This window comes from Pocillopora damicornis, chromosome 2 (assembly GCF_964200805.1).
Source record: "Pocillopora damicornis chromosome 2, jaPocDami1.2, whole genome shotgun sequence".
NCBI lineage: Eukaryota > Metazoa > Cnidaria > Anthozoa > Scleractinia > Pocilloporidae > Pocillopora > Pocillopora damicornis.
In genome coordinates, this window is record NC_142671.1 from 3,326,655 (window position 1) to 3,353,759 (window position 27,105).

A 27,105-nucleotide genomic window follows, 5' to 3' on the forward strand; every position below is an offset into this window, starting at 1 on the left:
TTTTAGAGTTCTTATTACATTTTGACACCGTCTGTGATCTATTTCTTTACAGACTCAACATGGAGTCTATTTTTTAGGTTGATGTAACTTTTAAGTATTGTTTACAGATTTGTGCTCGTTACCTTAACGTATTTATTTTTCATCAATTTTCATCGAAAGAAGACAAAAAGCAGTGGAGGAGTAGGCTATCAATATAAAGGAATTTATATCAGGAGACAACCTTTTCTAGAAAAAGCAAATTTTGCGTGCTTGAAATGTTTCAAGTATAGAAGGCCTCAGGGGTAGTGTATCAATCAAACCATTCTAATCTAAACTATTGGAAGATCAAAATAATGCTCGTCAAAAATATTTTTGTTATGAACCTATTAGATGTGGCAAATGTTTTGAAAAGTGACACATTTAAGCAAATTTCACTTGATTTGTGTTATGCTAGAGGATAAAGATGTAATAAGTCTGCTAACGGCTTACAAACGACTTAATGATTTTGGCGCAGCTAACAAATAACTGGCTTGTGAATAAAAATCATTAAAATGCAAAAGCCGTGCGAACAGCTTAAAGGGTTTGTCCTGTTTGATTTCTTTAAAAAAAATGAAATAAGTAGTTGCATTTCTAGTAGTAGCTTTGTTATGACTTGCTTTGCTTGTTTTTTGTTTTGTTTTTTAATTTTTCTGTGCGAGCGTCATCACTTTGAATCTAGGTCCTCTAGTTTCTTCGTTGCCACCCTGTTGACATCAGTCGAGCCGGTTAGCCTGCGGTTGACTGCCCACATATGAATAAATATGAGACGTATATTAACATATTGAGTTACGAAGGGAGACAGATAGACCTTTCATTCTTGCATGCTAATGCGATTACCAGCGTCGGTGACGAGAGAGCGGAGTTTGTTTTCGACTTCTCGAGCGATTCACAAAAAATGTGAGCAAGTTAACAGAAAGTGTGTTTCGTCGAATGATGATTCCAACGTCATACCAGCCTATAGGATCTGACTCACCTTCAGAGAACGACGACAACCACGACGAAGAATTAGAAGACTCGCGACAGTCGACATGGCGAAGAGCTATTCAAAGAGTGCGCCATATAGATAAGAGCTTTGTGGTATCAAAAGCTTTCTATTTTTTCTTCTACACCGCATTAGGTTCGCTTTTTCCGTTTTTTAGTCTATACTACAAACAGCTATGGCTGACTCCTGGACAGATTGGCCTTTTGCTTGCTCTGAGACCCGCCGTCAAACTTGTATGCTTGCCGTTGTGGAAAATGGTTACGGATCGATTCAGTAGGCCAAAAGTGGTGTACTTCATCTCAATTTTCGGTTGGATCATTGGTTATTACGGCCAGTCCTTTGTTTTTCCGACCAAATTACCTTGTTATGGTTCTGCAACAGAAATTTCAGCCATTCAAGATATTGCATTTTCGACCCCAGCTTCAAATATAACCAGACTCAACTCTACCGCCAAATCTAGCAACATTACAACAAGGGAACTTACTTTGAACAAACATTTGTCTACTTTTGTACAAAAATGGGACCCAAAAAGTTATCAGAAATTAAGCAAAATAAAGAAAACAGATGGGAATTTATTGGAAAGTGTCGTTAAATCGGATGACGCTTCTTCGAAAGCAAAACGTTTAACGTGGTCGCAATTGAATGGTCATTATGCAAATATCGACACAGATGCAAAATCAAGAAAGAGGAGCTTTGTTCAGCGAAGTGAAAGTACTTTTAACTTATTTCCACGCGAAGACGCATCAGTTGACGATTTTAGACAAGTCATCAACGATCCACAAAATGATAATCGAGGAAAAAAACTTGTACTCAAGTCAGATTCAGCACAGGAAAACATCGTAACGAAGCATAATAACAATGAGCTGCGGCCCTACGAAACAGTGAACGATATGCAGAGAAGTCCAAGACCAAGTGAAGATTTCCGCGTCAAATACAATACCTGGGTTTTTCGTACTCTCATTTTAATAGTAATTCTTACAGAAATCATAACGACACCTACGCCAATGCTAGCAGACAATGCTATCGTAAGATCTCTGGTGGAAACTGACAGTGTGTATGGTAAACAAAGACTTTTTGGTTCTCTGGGACTCAGCTTAGCTGCAATACTTGTCGCTGTGTGGGTGTCGTTGGAAACTGACTGTGTGCATACAGACACCATCAACTATGTCCCGTGTTTTCACCTCTTTGAGATTGCCATTGGAGCTACGGTCTTGGTTTCGCTCTGCGTTGAATTTAATAGACCTCTTGAAGAGAATCCGAACGAATTTGACTTCAAAGACGCGATGAAGCTGTTTAAAAACTTCAAAAACGGCGTGTTTATTGTTACACTGTTCTTGTTTGGATGTTTCCACAGCCTTCAGAATTCGTTCTTGTTCTGGTATCTTCAAGATCTTGGTGGAACCCCTACCTTATTCAGTGTTATCCTGCTCATTTATTGCCTGGCTGAGGTAGTAATGTATTTCATTTCGGGGTACGTGGGTGAGGCTATTGGTCAACAAGGAATCATCTGCCTGGCTTTCGCCTGTTACACAGCCAGGTACCTCATGTACTCCTACCTGAAAGATCCTTGGCTTGTAATTCCTATGGAGATGGTTCAAGGGATTACTTATGGAGGAGTGTGGTCCATTGCCACGGTTTATGTGAACGCGCCACCAGGTAAGTTCAGGCCTTTCAATATCTCAATACAGACAGTTTGACTTGATAATCGCTAGAAAAAACTATGCTAGCAATCCATTCTATACTTCTATGAAAAAGACGGATTTAACTAGTTCGATACAAAACGATAGAGTCAGGGAATTAAGGGAGTTTACATCAGGAACAAAGATTACAGTCAACGCCATCTCGGAGACTTTGCAGTGGCTGCAACATCAAGCACAATGTAGGGCAGAGTAGGAACTGTATGCCATGTCTGACAGCAGTTACTGGATTTCAATTTAGCCTTTAAGGCGGTACACTGAAAATAAGAATTACCTACTCACCTAAATATATTAATCATGCGCCTGGCAGGCTTTCATTAGGATGCTCGACGCGATTTCTTTTTTCCTACAACAAGATGTAAACAGAGAGAGCATCAAATCGGTTTATATTTTCCCGTTAATACGGTACTGACCTTTTTGCACTATATCCCTCTTGTTACGTTTTTTCCTCAGAAGCGACGCCCATGGTTCAAAGCATTCTTCATGGAAGCTACTGGGGCCTGGGAATGGCTCTCGGTTCAGGAATCAGTGGTGTAATCATCGATTTCACCAGCCCGCGCTCCATGTTCCTCGTTGCAGCAGCAATCTGTTTCCTACTGTGCATGTTTCACTTAGGAATTGACATTTATAACAAAATGAAAGCTTTAGAGGAAGAGCAAGCTCAAAGGCTGGCAGTTCAACGCGGTGAAGCAAAGCCGTCTAAATCCCATGAAAGTGCCTTTATCGGGGCAGCGGCTGCTCCATTAGTGCCATGCCTTCTTTACGGCAGATAGCGTTGAAATATTTTTGTAATTCGCATTTAAAATTTTTCCACGTTCATTTGGAGAAATCTTGTAAGGTCACTAACTTTGTCGAACTTTGGTTCTCTGTCTGTCCAAGTTATTTCGTTCTTAAATTTTGTTAAGGGAGTAAAACAATATTTAAAACAAGAACTACATACATAGCATTTGTACCTAGAAACATGATATTTAAAACAGTAAAGGTACGGTCAGTTACAGGAAAAAGACGTTGTTGTTGTTGTTTTGAGGGGAAGGGGGGGGTTGACTCTTAAAAAAAGTTTCTATCAGCTGTTTCAACTTGTGACCAACTGGAATCGCTAAAAATGCAACTGACAGTGCTAAGCGCCCAAGTCCCTCAAATTCCCCTTGAATCATTGAGACAGTTTGATGAGTTTCTCTAGGATTAGTAATCGCACTTCATTTTACTAACCTTGAAATACGCCCGAGCAGAGGTGACGTTAAAAAACCAGAGGAGCGATTAATTCTGAACGAGCGCTGCATTAATGCCATGCGGCTAAAAAATCGACAGAAACAGAACACAACACGCACACACTTTACCAGCTTGTTTTTCTATTTGACCGATCGTTACACAATATAAATGTATGACATGTATCACTCCGCAGTAAATTAACCAACTTAGTTGTCACGCATGCAGTCTCATGCAGTTTCTATTTAGGATATAGGAACTATCCAGAGGCACTTGGGATCAAATTCTGTGTGGCTACACAATGTACTTAATGGACCAGCTCAGAGCATCATGAACGTCTGTTCAATAATTGCAGCTTATAACCGCAGCCAACAAAAAAATAACTACTGCAGTTATACGGGGCTGAATTTTGCTTACAGCTGCTTTAGGGTTAGGCTCGAATTCCCATTCAATGAAATGATCCATATTGATGTCGAGTGACAGACCAGTGATTTTCAAGACCTACCATGAAACGAAAAAACGGAGAGAATCAATACTTGCTCTATGTTTTCTGTCAGATTTTATTGCAAGAACTGTTGAACAGAGGTTTTTTAGCTGAAGAAATGGCAAACTCCTGAAAGAGTGACGAGGGAACATGTGTATTCTCAATCTGACTCCGTAGACAATTACGCAGATCATTCCCCTCTCCAAAGGGTATCAATGATTCAACCCTAAATTATTCTAATAGTATCTTTGCCAGATTGAAATTCTAAAAGGTGTTACACAGCTCAAACATGAACAATTGTGTTCTTAACACCTAAAGGATGGACATGCAGCGCATAGCCAGATTACTTTTAAAACTCCTTTAAAATATTCGACGATCAACCCTGACGTTTTGTTATTTTCAAGGTTAATTTCACCCTTTTTTCGCCACCTTCCCTAGTGAACTTTACCTGAGAAAACAAAACCATTGGTCAGAGAGAAGCGGACGGCTACCTAGCGAGTGTGTCCCTTAGAGGGGGTTGCCGATGATTTACCTTTTTGTTATTGTCGTAGGTTGCTTTCTCTGACATGCCCCTCCCGTTGACGCTGAGTGAGACAAAAATACCCGAAGAGAGTCCGTACACATCTACTGAGCCCCATTTAGGAAGGTCTGGTGCGGCGAAACCATTCTTCTCAACAGAGAATTTTATCCCAGACTAACATGGCAAAAGAAAGCTGAACATTAAAACAGTTAGTATCTTCATTATTATTCCATATTTGCTCATGAACTTGAGTACTAGTGTTACAAACAATTAAAGTGCCTCTGATTATATTTTCAAGTCTAAAGGTAAATTATATTACTCGGACGAACCTTTTTTTTACTGAATAAACTTGAAAACCACCAAATCTTCAATTTGGCGATTCGGTTAAGAAGAAAGCAAATGCCTGGTTAATTTTTCAACAAAGGGCGGGAAACAAATCTTCAGCTGGAGCCAGTTCAGTGATGCACTTACCTCTTGGCCTGAGAACTTTATCAGCAGGTATTGATTATTTTTCACGGTGTCTAACAAAAAAGAGCGATCGTGTTAACTACAGATTGCCTTCAAAGAAAGATTACTTTACGCATGGTTTTCGTAAAACTAAAATCAAAGTAACTGCAACAGCCAATCGGCACAAAGACGCGATCGGTTTTACTTTGGCGTCTTATTGGTTGAGAGGATCGGACGGCGTGAGTTTCTGAACCTATCCAAAAGCCAAGTAAATTTAAACCAATATAGGTCTGGATTGCATTCGACACCCAGTCCAAAATTGCTCTATCTCGATCGTAAAGTTATAGTTCTTCTGTACCGAACATAGTTCAGTAAATCATAAATCCATATCTAAGTCACACCAATAAAACTGATGGACTCCTTTAGATGGAGTATTTTAAACTACACCAAAGGGCTTGAAAGTAGAAGTCGTCTGTAACTTTTACCAAATACTAAATTAGCGGCAGGGCAACTTTCCCGGAAATACTAGCCCAGTTGCTTACTAACCGATGGCTTCTCCATCGTCCCAGAAGAGCTGTCCTGTAGCTTTTCCATCGTCTCCCAACGCTACAATCAGGCCCAATGGGTTTTGACGACTGAAACAATAGTGAAGCTATATTACTACGGGTACAAAAACAAAAATAAGTGCCATGGCTCTAGATAGCGCTGGAATGAGGCGGCACTCGAGCACTAATCAAACGTTCGTCGAGTTTCACGAGTGCTCTTTCTTCTCACTGAACAACATATCAAAACGTCAGAGGAAACTTGCAGCACGTATTATTATGTTCAAATAACCTCACGGAAGGATGGAAATTCTCCAAGCCAATTTATGTTCCGGAAACCTTTTTATGCAATATCATTAAACCAAAAGATCATAAATTGTTCATTATCCCTTGATAAAACGCTGTGTATGATGTACAGCTTCGATAGACTGCTAACTGCTTATACAGAGGAAAATGAAGGCACTCTTTATTTGAAAACGTAATCCTTTTCTGACAGGGTTCCGAGATGTCAGAAGCGACATTTTTGCCCTTTACTTGAGGTGGTTAGGGTTTGATTGGAGGTTAGCGCAGAAGTCGAAGTGAAATACCTTAAAGCCGTGTTAATGGCTGGTTCCTGGGTTGGGATAATGTGGCCGCCTCGAACATGAAGAGGAATGTGATCAAGTGGGGCATCTAAAGTCAAGTGACTTTTACGGCTACTCATCTCCTTGCCCTGAAATCAGACCCTTGTCAGACAACCATTACTGCATGGGAGAACAGAGATGAGTAAGGGGAGGGCAGCTGACGGCACATATAGAATTGTTATTCATAAAAATAACTAACGCAGTTTGATGCTGTAGGCAATCGACTAAGAGTATCTTTTAAGCTTATTAGTATATACACAATAAAAGTTATGAAAAAATTTCAAAATAGAAACATAGAAGGCGCCATAATGTCTTTGTAATCTTTTTTCCATAGTTCGTTCTCCAACATCATTTTGGTGCCATCTGTAAAGAGATCTTCAATGAAGGGTTCGAAAAACAAAAATAAAATGAAACATACATACTGTGTGGTAGTCATACCATCGATCGTCAGGAAAATATGCATTAACTGCGGTCCTACCCTAAAAGAATTATGATATTCGACACTGTTGAAAAAATTTGATTTAAGGACTTAAGTAAAGTGAGGAGAGCGAATTTAACATACATATATCTAATTGCGCTTTAAAAAACGACTCATTCGTTTCAAAAGAACGTATAATCTTTCTACAACATGGGTCTCACGAAACAGGAAAAAAAACACATCGCTAAAAGCTGCTTCCAAGTTATAGCTAGGAAAATGTGAATGTAATAGGGATAAATGGAGTCATGAGATTTTTGTAACAAACGCAGGCCCAAAAGTGTGAGCACCAATTACTTATTATCTCTAAGAATAGATTAAGATTCTTCAATTTATCTTTGAATGCTCTATTTTCTACATTCTTTACTTCTCCTTAAATGAATACATACAAACTCTTACCTCATCTAAAACAGGTGATATAAGTAGCGATGGTCCCCACAAAAATTGTCGGTCAATTCCCCAAGTTTCTTTGTCTCCTGCGAACCTATTAAATAAAACCGCACGTATAGTTTATACAGGGGCATGGCAGTGAAGGGAGTGGGGAAGGGGGAAGGGGGAAGGGGGAAGGGGGAAGGGGGAAGGGGGAAGGGGGTGAGGTGAGGGAAGGGTGGCCCAGGAGTGCTTCAGGCTCGAAGGGAGGGATGATTCTCTCAAATTCCTTATTTCTTCTGCGGTAGGTTTCGACGTTTGAATTGTTTGGGTTAGGATTCGAACGGGCACTAGCTGCTGTTATTACGTACTCGTGCATAACAGGCCGCACTACAGTGGAGCCGTCCATGTGCGCTTCATAGAACAGTGTATACAAGAACGGCAATAATTTGTAACGTGTGCGGAGAACTATACGAGCGTTTCTTGCGAATTCTTCACCAAATGCTGTTGGATCTTGAGCCTGATGATGGGGAAAAAAACAAGATTTTATTAACCAGCTTCTTTAATCTTACACACAATTAGAATTCTCATATTTTTTTTATTCATATTATCCAAACTACGAATAATTGGTTTTCAAAATATGGGGGGTACTAAGTTTCTGAAGAAACTGTGGTGCTGGCTCGGCGAGAGTTTCAGTATCACCTGAGTTCAAAATGTAAACTGGTAACCGAAAAGAGGTTCTAAAGCCGACGTTTTGAGCGTTACACCTTCGTCACTCACTCTGACTCTATATGGTGATTAATCAAAATTATCTGTTAAATATAGCGTTGAGGCCACAGACACCATAATAATATGTCTTTCATTTCTGTTACGTTGCACCACTCGAAGTGACTCCAAATTAACTACTACTTGGTTGGAAATTATGTATGGCTATCCATTCAAGCGACTCGGAAACACATTTGTTTGTCAAAATATAAGCAAATTATTGTTTCCAATAGAAATCGGAAACAAAGGGAGACAAAGACGATGAAATTTTCCTATTTCCAAAAAATTGCTACCTTGTTTCCATAGCCATTGTGGTTTCTGAAGAAAGGGTAAAAGGCTCCCAGTTGAGTCCAGCGAAGACACATCTCACTTGTCGGGTGATCAAAGAACCCGCAAACATCTGCCCCAACCTTGGAAAATAAACATTTATGTTTAACAAATTATGAATCCTTTTGAAATGAAAGGAAAGAGGGAGAGGGATTTCCAAATCCAAAAAATCCAATAAATTTCGCGAAGGGCAGTTCGTCACTGTCTTGAAAGAGGGTCAGTCTATGCAATATTCACACTGAGAATTAAAATAATATTGGTAGCTACTCACATAAGGAATACCGAACAGGTTGAATTCTAACATTCCTAAAACATAAATAACACGACAAAAACGTTAGCAGCAACATCAGGTCAGAGAACGCGAGGTAAAATTCTAGAAAACCAAAACCTTTTTCGCCGCAAAAGGATATGTGAATTCTTCTTTATTTGTTGAGATTCTTCATTTAGGAAATTAGGTCATGGTAGAAAAAAAGCTAAGTTATACTGTGAGTATCCATTAATGTACCGCTTTGTTTTACCAATAATCGATGTATGAAGCTGGTCCCATGATGCCTTGTTGTCTCCAAGCCAATGCCCGGCATATTTTCCACTGCTGGCGAAAGTTGATCTCGAGATCACGATACTTCGTTTTCCTGTGCTTTCCCTCGCCGCACTAAAAAAAGGAAACGTTGAAGAACATGTCATTCGTCTTGTTATGCGCATGAGGCTATAAGAAATAATTGAGACACCACGAGGAATTTAGCCCCAGACCTGGAAACTAAGCGCTCCAATGCTCTATCAATATGCTTCGTAAGTGACACGCGGCCAGCACATTTTCAAGAACATTCCCACTGCGGATAGCATTTGGAGACAGAAATGGAATTGTGAATAGTCTCTTAATTTTTTTAGAGCGATTTATGCTCTAATGTAGCAGCGACTTTGTGAGCTTTAACCAGTAATACTGAAAGTGGTTTAGGGGTCATTAAAGGGCGAAATGGATGCAGCTTTGCAACAGGACTACAATCAACCAGCATCACTGGCTAACGGAAGAGTAACAAAGTAACAGGATATTCCGCTGGGTGTTGGTACAGTCTTGTTTTTTACGCTCCAAATCGCAAAACTGATCTGAAGAAAGATAATCAGTCAAACAATCTCTGATATCTCATCAACAATCGTGCCAAAGTGAAACTGTGACTATTCTGATGCCGAATCCATTTCTAGTATATGTCCACTTACGCCAGGGTAACCAATGTCTGACTCCATCCATACAAGCTGTGGACATTATAATGTAAATCATTGTATTGTTTTGCGTTCATGCACACAGTCTTGTCCGCCATGATGTTTCCCATAATCCCTAAAGCACAAAGAAGCATTGTCATCTGAATAAATGTTTGGTTTAAACGATGATAAAAATAGAAAGAGAATTTTCTTTAAAAGCCAAGGTGGTGCAGGAAGAAAAAGGAAAGAGTAAACTTAAATTATTTTGCCAAGTAATGCATCAACAAGCCCGGACTGATAAATATTGATGGGTTTTATCGTCTCATTGCTGTAGGTAGAAGCAACTGGTGCCTCTATGGCACGCTTACTCACTTGGTTTGTAAGGAGGATAGTCCCACTTGTTTTTGCTGCATCCACCCACTCTTCCAGCAACAAAGTTTGCCGGCTCATTCATATCCTAAAAAGAGGCAAAATCAAAGTGGTAATACTTGGAGTATACAACGAAGCACCATTGTTTAATTTGATGCCTAACACACTATTCCACTACTGATTTTATTGGAGATGGCAAGTGGTTCGTGTGTCGAATTTCCAACTGAGTTAAATTTATCCCTTAAATGTGTCATAATCACACAGTTTCAACGGTGAAGATGCAATAGTCATACACTGGTGAAGCATCAATCAAGAAAATACGTTAAGGCTGGAATACTTGTGTTTCAATTTGAGTTGATTCGTTTTCTCTTACTGTGGAGACCTTGAATGAAAACATCAGCAGGTCATTAAAGATCAGTTCAGTAATTTAATTGGTACACTCACAATCCACAATCCGTCAAATTCAATGATTTTATGAAAGTCTTTTATGAGATCCTTCCAGTATATGCTGATGTTTGGATGAAAATAGTCCGGAAACGCAGCAAATTGTCTGTACAGCTAAAGGAAATAGCAAAAGCAAATCAGTCGTGTGGGAAAGTGCCCTTATGAGAAGCTAAAATCATGAAAGTAGCACATTATATATTATACTCTTAAGTACATAGCCCCATATGCCCAAGCATGTATCTGTAACCGGAAACGAGGTTAAAATTTAAAATAAGAAGCTTCTAGCAAATTTTTGACCAGACAAAAGCGGCAAATAATCGGCCCTGGCGAGCAAGATAAATTCAGTCAATCAAAGAAAGGGATACGCTTAATGCTGCCCACTCTGCCCACTCTCCAGCAAACGTGTACGAAAAAATGAAGTTGATCAAAGCTACCAACCCTTGTTTTTTCGTCCCAAGACAAGCTGTCATTCATTGTGATGTTTTCAAACGTCGGCCAAACCTGAAAAAAAATTAGTCAAATGAGGTATGTACTCGAGAAACAAAGGCATCCTACTCCTTCACTTGTCCTCATCTGTCTCCTCCACTAAGGGGAAAGTTCGAATTAAAAATCTCAGCCTTCTATTACTTGCCAAGAAACAGATATACATGGTTCCTAGTACGTTCATCTTAAGAATGGCTTTGGTGGAAACAATAGGAGAAATACGGAATATTCAGCAATTTGATAATTCTACTAGACCTAGTGTTCTTGATGTTGTAGAGATGGCTTTCCCTAAAGACATGTTTGCGTTCTTTTAACAGCGAGTTCACCTTTGAGGATCACCTCGTTACTTGTTATCATTGACAGGTCAAAATATTATTTATTTCATCGTATTGTGAGCCACTTAACCAGCCGGACACAGAGCAATTCTCTGAATCGATCCTTAAAGAGTTACTTGCCTTCCCGTACAGGTTTTTTCCAGAATCGCCATCTTTGATGAACACATCCAGTTCGTTTCCCAGGTCGTAAGGAGGATAGTCGGTGTCATTGGCTCCAATAGCTGGATCCTGGTGATAATGTTATGACTGAGTTTAAAGTTTGATACCAAACCACGCCTGTTCTGACTTTTTAAATGTGGAGACGTTTGTCATTTAGAGAAAATTTAAAGTGAACACAGGAGCCGACGCCCTTTTGAATGTCATCTTTGCTGATACTTTTACCAGCTTCACGTTGTAGAACAAAAGGAAACACTTCTGATCGTCTATTTTGATCGTGAAGGTAAAAGAAGTCTTGAGCAGGACTGTTGTCCGTAAAAGTGTCTGACGTTTTGACAGCCTTTGCGTTGTTGTCAGTCGAGTGTTATCCGACTCGTGTCAACTTATTAGTCAGTTTTACCGGACGTTATTGGCTGTAAGACCAAAGCACACACTTGTAGCTGTGCCGGGTTCCATTGTCAAGTTATATCCACTAACCATGATCTCGGCAAAAAACTATTACTAACCAGGATAATAATGTATCGCAAGCCATCGTTCTTGATTGAGCGGACCAATTGAGGCAAGCCCTTGAAGTTGACTGGATCATAAGTAAAGTCTTTCTGTCGGATCATATAGTCGATGTCGCCGTATTGCACATCCTAAAATCGATCAAAGTGATTAGAAGACATGGTCTATGACAGATAAATATTGAATCTAAATAAATTTTTATGGAGGATGTTATCATTGCACCATAAAATGCTATAAGTCACCTGAGGTAAATCGTGTTCAGTCATGTTCTCCACCAGATTCTTTACCGTCTCAATCTTGTTATATCCCCAACGAGAAAGCTGAAATCCAAGCGACCAATATGGCGGCAAAAATGTACGACCTATAGCCTGCGAAATCAGCATAAACAAATTAAAATCTATTTTCCATAATTGATCATAAACTAACGCAGATAATTTTTCTTTCAGGGTTGACTCATCCAGATCTTCCTTCCCTGAACCGCCTCTGGTTAGCTGTCCTCTCGAATGTGCCGTACCCTCTGTTTATTTGCTTCAAACCTGCCCACTAGAGCGTGAAATGGGCGCAAACGTGGAAATTCCTGATTACATATACAAGTAAAACTTTTAATTCAAAACTACTCCAAAATGACATGACTAAGCAAAGCGTTGGTAGCTGACCCATGAGCCACAGCCAAATTTTGTGAAAAAACAAGACCGGTTGAACTAAATGCAACATGTGATTGAGAGACAATGGAAACAAGATCAAGACTAATAAGAATAATTCCCCTTTTTGACGATTTATGTCCATCATCTTCAACGCCTGGCAAAAGCAGACAAGAATGGTCTCAAAAACATCATTTGCAAGAAGATTAGCGGAAAAAGAATGTAACTTATCTTTTTTTTTTTCCTTTTTTGTTATAATCGATTAATACCTCAGTATATTGCTTTATGACATCCTCGGGAGAAGGACCAAGAAATATGTAGAAATCTAGAATTCCTCCAATTGTGCGATATGTTATGGCTGGTTTTGGCTGTAGGGTGACATCTAGAACGAAATACCAGTCAAGTGTTACTCATAAAGCAGTTGTAAAAGAATTATTTATTTATTTATTTATTCATTTGTACAAAGCAGTACCGGAGCAAAAAACAACAGGACATAAGTCCCCCACTAGGTTTAAGCTCCAGCCCAACCCCCTCCTAAAATAACTTAATAATATAATTAGACTAATTAGGCTGCTTAACAAGTGCACGCAACGAGTGTACTTACCCGGCGACATTTAGGACAAATTATTTTAAAGGTACGAAAGTTGTCTCAACAAGAAATTCAACAAGGAATAACATTAACGATTTTGAATGGAACAAAAAAACTATCATTTGAATGTCCACTCTTGTTATAATCGTTTACATAACAATATGCCTTTAGATGTCAAAATATGGCAAATCTGAATTTCATTCATATGGGAATTTACTTTAAAGTATAGTTTGAGGTACGAAAACTTGATGTTCTGTTGATCAGAGAAGTCAGAGTTGAAAACTGGGTGTAGCTTCAAATATAAAAGATACCTAGGGAAGCACTTTTGCCCAAAAAGATACGTAGAGGATACTAACATGACTCCTTCCATTCGATGTTCTTTTCTCGAACGCTTTTACTCACCCATCGCGTTGCTATTCATTAGAAAAACCCCGTGAGCTTTGCCATCGGTTTCCATACAAGTGTAGAAAGGATGGTGGCCATATAAATTTCCACCACTCTGTAACAAGGAATAAAAAAATAGTGAACTTCTACGATTAAAAAAGTTAATTATTAGCGTAATCATTCAAAGAAACAAACGTTTAATAAGGTATATCGATGGAAAGCTACTCACAAATGGAAACTGGTCTCTTGTGAAGATAGGAAGAACTTCCCAGGCTGAAAGGTTATGTTTGAATGACTTATGTTCCTGTTCACCAAAACCGTACACAAATAAAGAAGGGGGCTGATTCGAGATCTGTATATACTGGTCCTCAAATATAAACACGCCCACAGACGAGTCCCATCTGCAAATGTTATGACAGTAACATAGTCAAGTAACGTCAGCATACGAGCCAAAAATGTTTCTCCTCCCGGTCTAAGTGTCATGAAGCGATGAAGGAGTAATGCTACTCCCCCTTTGACGGGTTTCCACTCAGACCTTTCGATCCAGTGTCTAAAGCAACAATTAATCACATGGTTACCGTGTCTTCAACACTTGTCTCCAAAACTCTAAGTTAATAGACGACTCTGTGCTTCGTATTTTTCCTTTTTACAACACGTAATTTCTCGCGATTGCCAGTTCTTCGAGAGGCAAAACAAACAAAAGCAAAATTTAAAAAGTCAGGAAAACAACCCAAACAATTAAAATATTGAAGTCACCTACATGACGACATCGTTGTCTTTTCGCAGTATTTTCAGGGAGAAAGGATCCTTCTCGAACTCAACAGTATACTTTGCATTAGAAGCCTTTGATGTCGCACTTGGCATAGGGACTGGTACTTCATATCTTTTTTTCTTGGCGTCGTAGAGCTATGGTAGTAAACAAAGCCCAGTGTCAATTTTAACACTGGAGAAAAAAACACAGTGCCGGGATGAGATTTGGTTGCTAATTTCTTGCCACGCTAGTCATGTATAGCCACTACAAGTCTTGAAATTTGAGCAAAGCTTATCGCACGCTCAACGAAATCAGATAAGTTCATTCATTACCTTAAATCTAACACGGTCGTCTGTTTGGAACTCAACATCAAGGACAATCTCGTCGATGTCGTTCCCATAGATAGTCGTGTTGGAGCGTCTATTAAGGGTGGCTCGGTATCCTAGCTGGGTTTCTCGAACCTCGCCATCTATCTTATATCCACCTAAATATGACTTGGGGAAAAAACACCAAGGAACACCCTGCAAGAAGGAAGTTAGGCTTGTTATTTCAGTCAAACAAGGATATGAGCCCTCAAGCTTAAATCATACCAAAGGGGCTGTGATGATCATAGTGGAACTCACTAATATGAATAGAGAATAACATATGGGTGTGCACAGGCATGGAATGTATCTTCTTGTTTTCAACCCGATATCGCGAATTCGAGAGTTGAACACGAGAAGAGAAGTTCCTTATCTGAAGCAACCTTATACTATTTTCTATTATGTAGACACTATAGGCCTTAACTGACAAAAAAAGTTTGACAAACGGCCTTGAGAATTTAATGGTGAACGTTTTGCCATTCATTCATCAACCTGACAGACTGGCGCGAGAGGCGAGTGACGTGTCAGCAGCTGATTGGCGATATCAAACAAACGATTCCACACGTGGATTCCTTTGTCAGTTGAGCCTAAGCCACATATACTTCCATCTGATCTATTGTGAGAATGGCGTATTGACCTCAGTAACCCGAAAAAAAGGAAACAACACAAAACAAATGGAAAAAAAAAACAAAACAAGATTTCTGGAAACTGAAGCTGACCTACAAGGTGACAGGTTGTCAGCCTTCTTTATTTCTATTCCAATACTCTGACAACTTCTTTAATTTCATCTTTTTCTGAGTGAGTGATGGTTTTCAGTAGTTACCTAATTTAATTAAAAACAAAGAGGTTTCTTAACATGCATTATACTCAGTTGGGTCATCATGATAAGTGACCTGGTCTAAGTGTATTGAGTCCAAGCTTTCTTATATATTCCTGACACTGAAGAACGAGTTATCAAGTAATGCAAAATTAGAAAAAACTTGTATCTAATATACATATCTAACATCGAACATATCTAAGACACAGAGCGTTCGAGGGGAAAACAAACCTTTTGGAACTTTCAAAAATTATGCACGTTCGATTTCTGGAAATACAATTCAATGTTGTTTCCCTCTGTTTCAAAAACAAGTCCAACGGCGTTACAGTAAAACTACTGCCACTGGGGTGACTTGTTCAAAGGGTGAAATGCTGAATTATCTAATCACTTGAATCGACCCACCAAATTCTTCGTCATATTGACTCGCTTAACTCCGAAGCACTGAATGTCACCACCAAATTCATCTAAGTCATTGTTAGTCGCTAAATTGAGATCAGGGAACCCCGCTTTCAGCCGTAACGAAGTAATTCTTTCAACGAGTAAATATCATTACCTTTGATAGAGATTCCTCCCATGTGCACCCACGAGCCTCGCAGAGAGTTTGGTTTCCAATTTCAGGATAACAGTCGATTTTGTCTGTGTCCAAGACATGCTGTGCGAAAACCGACGATAGTCCAACGGCAACGATTAAGCAAAGAAGCATCGTTTGGTTGTAACGGGACGCCATTACAAATTTCCGTCCGTAGCGTCTTTTTATTTCAAAGCTGTCACGAGATAAAGAGCTGTGCTTGGAGTACCAACAGACCTTGTCTGACCCCCAGCTGTCGATTATGTCAGTTAATTGGTCACGCCATAGTCTCCAAAGCGGGCCGTTTCTGGGGGAGGAAAATGTGACGTGACATCGCAAATAAAACAAATAACGCCACATACAAGTGTTGTCACGCTCATCCTCTCCTCAGAACGAATTAACAAATACTGGGGAGAGAATGTCCTAACCATGATGTGGGGTAACAGAAAGTGGCGTTTGCTATTTGTGGATAGGAATGTGAAACAGTGATTACTTTTCCTATTCAGACACTTAGCACCTTGTTTGTCTCCGTAATCATGATTTATTGTTATTTTGTACATACATAAATAACTTTATTTAGTACTACAGATATGAACATCCTGCCCAATTACTGAGTTAAAATAACTTGAAGCTGAAAAGTAAACTTGTTACTGAAAAGTTTTTTTTTATTAAATCATTTTCTTAACTTTTTTGATCATGTGTTCTGATCAACTAATCGTGGCAGCACGGTGGGAGGATTTCGAGCTCAAGACTGATTCATGCATCACCTCCTCCCTATCTCCCAAAAATATATATCCCACCATTATGAATGGAAAGTAGCTTGCACTCAGAGACATCAAAAATTTTCTGAGTTTCTTTTCCCAGTTGATTTTGATGGGGCTGAACCAAATTCTGACGGATCGCTGATTTCAGCTGGCAACAAGACGCCTACAAGAAACTGAATCACGTCAAACTAAAGTGGTATCAATGTCGACATCTCGACATTTCCCAGCCTTAGATAAGAGATAACTGGGTAGTCCGTAAAGATAGTTAATAATTCATGTTAGAGTAGTTTTCCTAAACAGTAAATATCTAAGGCTGCAGTCCACCGACAAATAATTGGTTTTGCGACACTCTACAAAGCATTTCCTTTTTCAAATTTGCATAACTAGATTTCTCTGATGGTATAAGTGCCACATGAAACTGATTCAAGTAAAGTCAAGCGCCATAAAGAGTTTTGGCTCAATGTCTGCCGCTCTCTCGAGTTAATGTCTTCGTCCTCGAGGAGCGTCGGTTAATTACTTGAACAGAGGCTGGCTATCGAGTTTTGGATAATTAAGAAACATTGCCGTTTGAGTTTTAACCTTTGGCGGAACAAACGGGAACGGATATGTCGATTCACAACTGGAAAGTCGTATTTCCTCAACAATCGTGTCATTCAAAGTCAAACGGCTGCTTGATGATATTCAATGTCATTATAGGTAACGATTGTCCTTAAATGAGCTCATTATCATAAAGAAACTTAAGACAGCCTCTTTCTTCTAGGTCCTCTAGGAATCCCATATGCGATTGGACTGCTCTCTCAAAGTACGGTAACCGCGTAACTGAGTGCGTGATGGTTTTCAAGGAGAGTTGATGCAATGCATACACACAACACACCGCAATAAAAACGTTCATGAACTGTTCCGAGTTGAAAGTCATTCCGCTTGACTTTTCCAATTGTTCCTGATAAAATCGAACAAGGTCTGTACGACTTGTTATTTCACCTCTCTCTGGAAGAACAAATGCAAGGAACTCAACCACGTCATGCTGAGGTGCATGAACTGTCGCCATTTCCCAGTCATAGATACAGGACACTCGACTTAACCCTTTGTATACCAAGGGGGGTGGTATTTAAATCTCCCCGTTCAAAACGTCCAAATCACAAAAAGCCTCAAAATTCGCCCAAAAACAAGCTCGATGGAAGAAATCCTCGAAAAAACTAATTAACGACTTTATGTAATTTACATTGAAATGTAGTATTAGTTTCCAGCCCCTCAAAGTGCTCTTTTCAGGCCGCCCGAATGGGGTCTGTATTTAAGTGGCCATATATGGCCACTTGGTACGCAAAGGGTTAATTTGTTGTTTGCGATAAAAAAGCGGTTGTGGTTATCTTCCGCTGGAAATTCTTGCTTGCGGAGGCACACATTTCTTGGAGTAAAATCATAGTGAACTAAAGTCCTTGGAAATGACTCGATTACTTTCCATACGCGGTCCATGTTGTCAATGAAACTTCTGACAAGATTCGTCCTAACATTAAGAGAAAAACACAATTTTCATCATAATATTAAAACAATTTTTCAGTTAGTACAAAAGTGATCCGGGATTTCTTTTGTTTTGCTTTACCTTGCTCCGTGATTGGTCCAGAAAATCCGTGAAACTTTCGCAACCAATCAGATTCAAGACTAAAACCAGTCGCCCCTTAATAACTTGCGTTTACGTGCCAAGGAATTTGCTGGTTTTAACTTTGAGTTCTCATCGGCTCTTTGTGATATTTTGATTTGGTTTTGGTTTCACGACACTCAATCTAAAAGCAGACCATACTCTTTGATCCACCCATTTAAAAGACAAGTAATCAATCTAGTTTAAAGTTGCTTAATGCCAGGGAATGCACGAATCACATGCAACCAGTAAGGAGAAAAGAATACATCCATCAGGAGCCACTTACCGAGTGACAGCCTTTTTAAAGCATTTCATTCAAGCTTGTTGCGAGAATTTTGCTTTTTAATTCTTTCGCAATTTTTTTTTCAAAGAACACGGCGTTTAACCCTTTGATTCCTAACAATGATAAGTATCTAATTTTTCTTAACAGTATCACCCCTGAATCAAACATTTAGATCAAAGAAACAAATGCGAACGAAAGAGGCCCTTGACTGTTGGACAAATTCTCCTTTTAAGCATCTCAGGCAATGTACAGAAGATAGTATGGAGAATTTGCATACTGATGGTAGGGTGTAAAGGGCTAAGTTAACTTCTTTTTATAACAAAGAGTGTGAAATGATTCTTCCATGGCTCATTGTTCTTTAGTTTAATTCTTACCCGAGTATTGCAGTAATTGATTGAGTGAGTTTGATGCCTAGAATAACAGAGTTCGCCTTTAGTTTCCTTCGTCTTGAGAACGAGGCGTTTAAATTTAAGGCATGGGCAACACAATTGAGAACATATCATTAGGCATGTTAGAGCTTAGTCACCTTTTCGTAGTCCACAGATCAGGAAATGTCACGCAGTTGTGACGCAAAAGGGCGTACCAAAAACCTGAGAGCGCCTTCATAACGCTTCCGCTGTAAAAGCACATCCAGGGCTCAGATTCTAGGTTAGTTACGTTGCCAAGATGGATGCTATGGAAACGAGCAATATCTCGCAGAACAACCTTTGAAAATGAACCAGTCATAATAGTAATTAAAATAATAATAACAATAATGACAGCAACTATGAAGATGATGATGATAATTTAGTAAAATCCCGTTAATACGGCTACTAAACAAAAGCTGAAGTGTCAAGTGAACTTGACTGATTTAAACACTTTGTCTTCGCTATACAGGCAAAACTTTGAGAAGACCGGTCACTGTGAGAAACATGGGGATTTGGAAAAGAGAACCTCCCATACGTGCTGATCACGGAAGTGAAATTACAAGAAAAATGTCTCCTTCGTGCTCTAAGACCCGACCTGAAAATCATTGCCACCTTCTTGTGGCACTGAGCGGCATTGTTGCTTTAAGTTTCTTTTCTCCTTTCCATCAAATTACAAAAGATTCGTAGAGCGGTGGGACTTGCCTTAATATCTTCTTGATCCCAGACCTCTGACGCGTTATTGATGGTGTTAAAATGTGTCACGTGACCAGTAAGATCCTCCATAACTATTACAAAAACCTCCTATTAACCAATAAAAGAATGAGTACGTAAGCAGCAAAAGAGGTAGGCAGGTGAGACAGACAGAATCGAGTAAACATCTTGCAGCAAAAAGGGTTCAATTTCGCCTTAGAATGCCCTATCAACACGAAGGTGTAGTTTTGTCTTGTCTGCACTGAACTCTACTTTCTTTGAAGAGGACTTCGCATAACGTTTGACACTTTGCCAAGCTGCTAAAATAGCGCTTTGATTAACTCACGACCGGGAGATTTCCGAGAAAGAAAAGGAATAATACAGACTGCCCTTACCTTAGAAGGATCACAGACAGTGTGATAAACTTTCGGTGCAATGTCTGTGAACCTTGAGTCCTGCGTCCTCATGACTTTAATCTCTCTTACATCAGAGTTCCTAAAAATCAATTTGATGGTCACACAAATATTAAAAGAAACACTCAAATTGCTCTCTATCGCTGGCAGTTTTCTCTTGTCTGATTATTTTCTGTCAAGCATTTTCCCCCGCTCTAACCTACAGAGGTGATGTATCAAGAAAGAAATTGTTGAAGTAAAGTGCCGTTGTCCGTTGCCACAAACACAGCACAATGCGCCACTCAGTGCTCAAACCCAGACCTCTCGACCGGGCGTTGAGCCCCATGAACTGATCACTGCGGCTCCACTTTACCTTGTTTGTTTGCTTTGCCCCGATACAGCTGGAGACGCAGGTGGGATAGATGAAGATGGAGACCCTACATCTTTGCAACTAATCTATTCTGGAAAATTTTTACCTGAAATAAGACACCTGGCGAAACATCTCAGCATACTGGCTTACTTCTCCGCTTTTTTGCTCGATCCAGCTTCCAAAGATGTTAACGAACTTGAGGGCCAGTGGCTTACACTTTGCGACAACTCGAAATGTTTTCCTTGCTGAATCTTCTACCATTCAGTTGGTGGAGGACAAAGAAAATACATCTTGTCAGCACATAAACGGTCTTATAGAGTCTAGAGCACCGAATTGTGTGGTCTTCTAAACTCTATACAGTTTCGGTTCATCTTGGTTAAGACTCGAGCTCGATTTGGCATTTTGCAGGGATTTGAGATCGTTTTTCAGTCCATCTATATAAGTTTTGAGACTGTTTCTCCAAGACCGTTTGAACGCAGAAAAAGCTGAGCGCAACTTTTTTTTCTCTCTAAGCCTACGTGTAAAGCTAAAAAAATGAAAGTCAAGTATTTTTGAAATTTAACAAAGCAAGAAAAAGAAAGCTGAAGCTCACCAGAGCTTGTTCTGTAAGCGATTTCAAATCCTTGGTGCCCAATCATTCGATCGTCATCTTTTATGGCTTTACATGTTGTGGTTAGACCAATGCTTTGCTGAGGGATCTGAGTGAGCGATTAAAACATGTGTTTATACAGAATTTAATGAAGTTGTTATAATCGTTTACGGCGGAAAATATATCGATGGCTCCGTTGAAAGATCTGGGAGCTACTATGCAGTTATTTTCCCAATCGCTAAATTCTGAAAGGAAAACTTCAAATCTGTGAAAAGGTTGAGGTGCGCATAGTTAGTCATAAGCATATGAATACTCCCTACGAAAGACGTTCCTACTCATTACTGCGCGCCGTGCACTTCATTCAACGAGCACTTCAAGCGCGTGCGCTAAACTTGAGAGGCAGTAAAATATTTGATCCGTCAAAGTTTTCTTCGAATGGCGCGTAGTTTTAGTGTGCATTTTTTTTTCATAAAGAGATGATGGAGGGTGGCAAGGGGAGAAACAAAGAAAAACACTTCAACTTTCTCCCCAACCATTTTACCTCGCGTCCTGGTAATTCCCACCTTTCTCAGACGATGTGCATTATCACTTTACCTCAAATGGATACCAAGAAACAAGTTTTCCTCTTTTTCCAAGGATACTTTGGAAAAACTCAACCGTCAACAGAGATGCAGTTGCGCCTTTACTTTCCATGCTGTTGCTGTTTTTGTCTCGAGCCTTTTTAATACCTTCTTCTGACAGGAAACACGGTCTGCTGCAGTATGGGGAACACAATTCTGCCATTGAATATCTGTGATGAAAGTAAAATGAGTTAAGTTTCCGTCAATGCTTTCCCAACCTAAAATTCTGAACTTGTTTTTACTAAAAAAAATCTCATACAATCCTAAAAATTCGCCCACGGCGCAATTCGCATATTCACGGAGGCTCATTGTGCGGGCTTGAGCTACCTATGCTTTACTCAAGGTAGTTTGTCAGCCAAAGACAGTTGACTACAGCTGAAAGTAAACACTGAGTAAATTACTTCCGATTGCCGTATCACTTACAATAGACCTTCTTCGCCTTGTTGTTTTGTTGTCCCATTCGATATTACTTGAGGGATTATTTCCTTTGAGCCTAAATTACTATCGCAAGATTTCGAAATTTACCGAATTGTTTTCAGTATTATGAGTAGAAATCTCTTACACTCTTGTACTCTTTACGCTATTTATTCATTATCATTATTATTATTTGAATCTTTTGTTCCACCTGAAATCATGCACATGATAGATGACCTCCGTCATGCTGTATGCTAATATTAACAATTGCAATCAAAGATCAGGTTGAACTTAGGCTTTCTCTTGTTTGTGGTACTTTGGGTGCATTGAACAGTGAAGCGACAATATTGTATTATACTCAGAAATTACTAAGCTTACATTTCGAAGCCAAGATTATTTTGTTGGCGCGTTTCTTGGTAAAAGGCGTATTGTAAGATTTTTGAATTGCAGACTGTCTGCCAACTTTGTCGTTAATACAATGCGCGAGCGCATGAGAGGATCGAAAGGTTGTTTTGGTATTATAAATGCAAATAGTTTTGATGATGCACAAAAGCTCTCTTATATGGATTTAGCCTCCATTAGCACCTAAAGTTAGTGATATGTTTCTGTAGTTCAATATAAGAGGAAAAACAAAGCTAGAAAATACTAGTTATCTAAAAATTTCTAACACTCTGTGTATACACAGACGATTACTTGCTATTGCAAGACACTTTTGGTTATTTTTCCTTTGGGAATGATTGTTTTCTCCACTGCTAGCAGGTTCGCCCTATTCGCTAGGACTCAAACTATCAAACAACAAAAATTCATTCATAAAGACTAGAAAGAGATTGTCAACCATTTTTGTGCAGAGTCGGAAACATCGTGGGTTTGTTACACGAAAAAGAAAAAGCTTACCAGATTAAGGTTTACCCCAGTTCTTGAATGCAGCACTTATAAAATCACCGAAATTCTCGCTTGATCGAAGGTTAATTCCTGAGACAATCACGAGTAAACTTTACAAAAATAAGATTATGCTCCGTCAACGTGCAGGTTCCCACGTGGAACTGAATAGAGTCCTCACTGCATGTGCATATTCCAACGAATTTTTGATCCGTAAGTAAAGTAAAACGCCAAATTCCATAAGTTCGCAAGTAACAGTTCCCTAGAAGTCTACCAGGTAGAATTTCTTTGCGAATTCTTACGACGATGCTCTCGTTCGTGGGTAGAGATGTATGTCACGCACAGATGTTTTGAACCGAACCGCACCTCTTTGTTTTGGTTGAGTGACAAATAGACAGGATGGACTCGTGGCATATGGACTTGGACTATGGAACGAGATGAAGATAAAGAAAAATATGACACAAGGAAAACGGAACTTAAAAAAATGTGGGATATTATGTTGTATAAAATTTAAGAAAAGCAGATTTGCAACAGAACTAGTAGTTCAACGGCAAACTCTATATTTTTACCATCTTCATTCCTAATTTTAGAGACACAATAAATTTGAAATTTCTCAAGTCACGATGGGCAGAATTTCTCTGAGAAAGGGTGGAAGCGTACTAAGGCAATCACCTAGGACCCGCAACGACTAAATAGCTACTGAATTTTTATTGCGGTAATGAGTGCATATATTTCTCTGCTGCGCAGGGTGATTATTTTTTACGGTGATTCAGATAAAAGTCAACACTAACAATGTCGCTCAGTGACAAGATCGCGCCTACTGTTCAAATTCCCGTCGAAAATTCAAATCTTTTTAAGTCATTTGTTTAACTCTCGTCTAGAAAGAGACCAGAAAATTTTACAGATGGGTGAAGAACCGATTGAAATTAAGACTGTAGGCATAAGGTCTCAACCAAGGTTTAAACAAATCTTGCGCACACGAGGCGCTTGTAATAAACTTTCGAGGGCGACAAGCCGTCTCAGTATAAGCCTTGTTTTTAAACCCTATTTATCCGGCATTTGAATAATCGACCGCCAAAAAAAACAATATCGATGAGCTGTATTCTGGAATGAATAAAACCTCCCCTTTTTTCAACAGCAGAAAAGGGAAGACAAACACTATAATTTGGTAATTGGGTTCTCGAATGCCGAATTCTACTCAGAAAAATTAGGTCACGTTTCAGATGAAAAGAGAAAAAACATATGCTTTTAAGTAATAAATTTAAAAAAGAGGAAATAAAAGGAAAATAAAAGGCAAAAAATTATAAAAATAAAAAGCTTGCTACCGCCTAGAGTCGATCCCTCGACCTTTCAATTGCCGAGAAAAGCACAATTCACTGCGCAGAGTATGCAAATGTAATTTAAAATTGGTAATGTGCTTTCAGTGAGTGGACCAAAATTTTCAAAATGCGAAGTCAATTCAGTGGCCTCGGTATTTTATCCTTCCATAATTCATTTCCGCGTTTGACGGCCCTCAGCCATTTTGACTTTCGCGTTTGTTCGCATCGTTTGCATATGGTGCTTTCCTGAGAAATAAGTAAATGGGGTAAGTTTTTAAAGAAACTGTGTCGCTGCGTTGGTGGGAGAGCATAACAGGGTAATTTAGTATTATCAGCTGAATTATAACTTACATTGGCCACCGTAAAGAGTTTCAAAGCTGACTTTTCGAACGTTAACCCTTCGTCGAAGCTTCCACTGCTTTTCTGAGGGTCGAGCTAAATTTTATCAAGGAAATGGTAGTTTTGATTTTAGTTGCGCAATTGTTACATTTATCACAGCATTCAATGACCTGACACGGTTTGATGCTACTCTAGTTTAAAGATTTAATGAATTAATGTAACCGAGAAGTTACGACCTGGTTCCCATGTGAACTTTAATATATTCAATGACCTGTTTGCTTTGAGCCTTGCTTAGTTCGGGTAGCTTTTTTTCCCGGTCGGTAACATGTCACGGCCGCACCACTGGTTTCATGAGTGACATAACCCTCGAAAGCTTACAGCTACATTATCTTTAGCTCTGCAAAATAAACCCTCGATCGATTTGCCTTGTATTTAAAGGACCTTTTTTACTAAAAGCGGCACTTAAAATATCCACTTGTAGAGAAATGAGCCTCGTAAAAGGATATTTGAGACCCAGGGTAAAAACAAAGAGCACTGTAAACTCGTGTACCCATTAGGTGCCTACTTTTTATTTTGAATTGAACCTTGAATCCTACTTATTCAGATTAAATTTTACTTTGAATTATATTTTTTTAATTATATTTTTTGCAGTTACCCTTGTGACCACGCATATTTTGGTTATTTATTTCAAGCACTCTAAAGAACAATATAAAAAAAAATAAGAAAGTTCCTCTTGGTTGACCTCACTCCTACCGGTCTGAAACGATATTTGCCCTCAACAAATAAGCTAAAAATTTCAAATGCAATGTACAAAAGCCACGGCTGGAATTAAATACCAGTAACAATTTGATATTTCCTATGCTCAACTAGGCGCAGCTGGTTTTAAAATGAAATCCAATCCAGTAAAATGGGAAGCTATGCATCTCAGTATAACATATCCGATAAAGATTAATGAGAAAAGGATACTTCTGTCTATTTATTTTTTTAGAGGGGCCATCATGCATCAGTTTGTGACTCGCTCCGAGGGCCGACGAGATTGTCTTCAGAAATGGTATTTCTGTGCTACAATTTGTTGCTTCCGCGAAAGTATCCTCGTTGCATTAGAAATAAAAAATCGCGCTTTCCAGCAGTAAGTTAGGTACTCGTGCCTACAAAGTATGCCTATCATTCGAGCTATAGGTAGATACATGTAGCTGTAAACAGTACATTAAGCGCTAAGATGTGAACTGAAGACAGTTGCAGACACAAGACTTACCGTTTGATGAGTCACAACAAGTCACGGAGCTTAAAAGAACTTGGTAACATTTGTTCGAGGACGCTTAAATATTCCAACGAGCTGTCGAGGTTACGGTTTAAAACGACGCTATTTTTGTGTTCAACCATTTGCTTTTCTATATTCAGTGTGTACCTTGCTGTTTGGTCAAATGACTAAGGATCGAGATATTGTTTACGCCCAGGCTCTGCCCTTTCTTGCACCCGTCTGAAAGCCTAGGCATTTTGCCAACGAAACTGAAAGCTTATACAGCGTTCAATTTCACCAGCAGAAGATGTCAAACCTCAATATCTATCAGGAATACAATTGTGTCAATAATCTTGAGATCAGCGTAAACAGAAACGGGCCAAAGTACGCATGGGTTACCAAACTGGCTCAGAATTTGTATCTAATTTTGGGCATGCAATAGGGACCCGATTGACACAAAGGTATTATTAGAGTCACTGTTGTTAATCGGCTTTCTAAAGGGTCTACAGGAGATAATTATAATTATTTGCATGGGCATATTCACCTCCTGGAGAAGACTTTTGATTTTTTCACTCCTCCTTCAGCTCGTTTTTTAGTTGTGGAGATGCGTCCCTGACCCATGATTTCTTTGTAATCATTTATAATGAGAAGGTAATGTTTTCTAGTGACTGAAAAGTTCATATGTCACGCAATAGCTATGAAATTTAGGCAAATTTGTATTCCTCTTGATTTACCTTAGTCACTTAGCCGTGCGTGTAGTTTTCTTACCAAAATAATAACTAGGCTAGTGTAGTTATAGACAATATGGTTCCATTTTCTTCCGTACGAAAATCGTAAGCCTAAAATGAGCAATATCGCACGTTTTCGTGGGGCCCTTGCTTTCATTATCCTCATTCACTGACAGAACCACCAGGTTATACTACTTATTATAAAATGAAAAGGGCAACGGGACTTGCCGAAGTGTCAACCTATACTAGATCCAACCTTCAAATTTAATCGGCCATTTTCATTTCGAACGAAAGACGAATACCGACTGGTCACGTGATAAACTGAGTTTTGGCGATCCCCTAGTAAAGGCCCAGTAAAAGGTAAACAAAATGAAATA

The 27,105-nt window shown here is 39.2% G+C and overlaps 3 protein-coding genes across 3 annotated transcripts; 1 reads left to right on the top strand and 2 right to left on the bottom strand.

Annotated features, from left to right (window-relative positions):
* Window positions 1-5: 5 nt before the first annotated feature.
* On the top strand, window positions 6-3,701 carry LOC113670747 (major facilitator superfamily domain-containing protein 6). Its single transcript, XM_027186938.2, has 2 exons — window positions 6-2,656; window positions 3,151-3,701. The coding sequence occupies exons 1-2, from the start codon at window positions 949-951 to the stop codon at window positions 3,468-3,470; spliced, it is 2,028 nt and encodes a 675-aa protein (XP_027042739.2). The 5' UTR covers window positions 6-948; the 3' UTR covers window positions 3,471-3,701.
* Window positions 3,702-4,029: 328 nt separating this feature from the next.
* On the bottom strand, window positions 4,030-16,566 carry LOC113670736 (maltase-glucoamylase). Its single transcript, XM_027186915.2, has 24 exons — window positions 16,044-16,566; window positions 14,644-14,832; window positions 14,321-14,466; window positions 13,790-13,961; window positions 13,579-13,675; window positions 12,857-12,969; window positions 12,189-12,314; window positions 11,946-12,077; window positions 11,404-11,511; window positions 10,904-10,966; window positions 10,466-10,579; window positions 10,025-10,109; window positions 9,671-9,788; window positions 8,974-9,107; window positions 8,727-8,761; window positions 8,422-8,538; window positions 7,735-7,883; window positions 7,394-7,478; window positions 6,942-6,998; window positions 6,484-6,608; window positions 5,901-5,989; window positions 5,379-5,428; window positions 4,920-5,081; window positions 4,030-4,404 (listed from the first exon to the last, which is right to left on the bottom strand). Exons 1-24 carry the CDS (start codon window positions 16,416-16,418, stop codon window positions 4,246-4,248), a joined length of 3,000 nt encoding a protein of 999 aa, XP_027042716.2. The 5' UTR covers window positions 16,419-16,566; the 3' UTR covers window positions 4,030-4,245.
* Window positions 16,567-16,579: 13 nt separating this feature from the next.
* Window positions 16,580-26,220, bottom strand: LOC113670730 (uncharacterized). Its single transcript, XM_089197064.1, has 11 exons — window positions 26,016-26,220; window positions 24,773-24,856; window positions 23,118-23,527; window positions 21,784-21,979; window positions 21,193-21,298; window positions 20,707-20,854; window positions 20,234-20,333; window positions 19,851-19,949; window positions 19,268-19,446; window positions 18,151-18,326; window positions 16,580-17,899 (listed from the first exon to the last, which is right to left on the bottom strand). The coding sequence occupies exons 4-11, from the start codon at window positions 21,970-21,972 to the stop codon at window positions 17,532-17,534; spliced, it is 1,365 nt and encodes a 454-aa protein (XP_089053190.1). The 5' UTR covers window positions 21,973-21,979; window positions 23,118-23,527; window positions 24,773-24,856; window positions 26,016-26,220; the 3' UTR covers window positions 16,580-17,531.
* Between the last annotated feature and the right edge of the window lie 885 nt (window positions 26,221-27,105).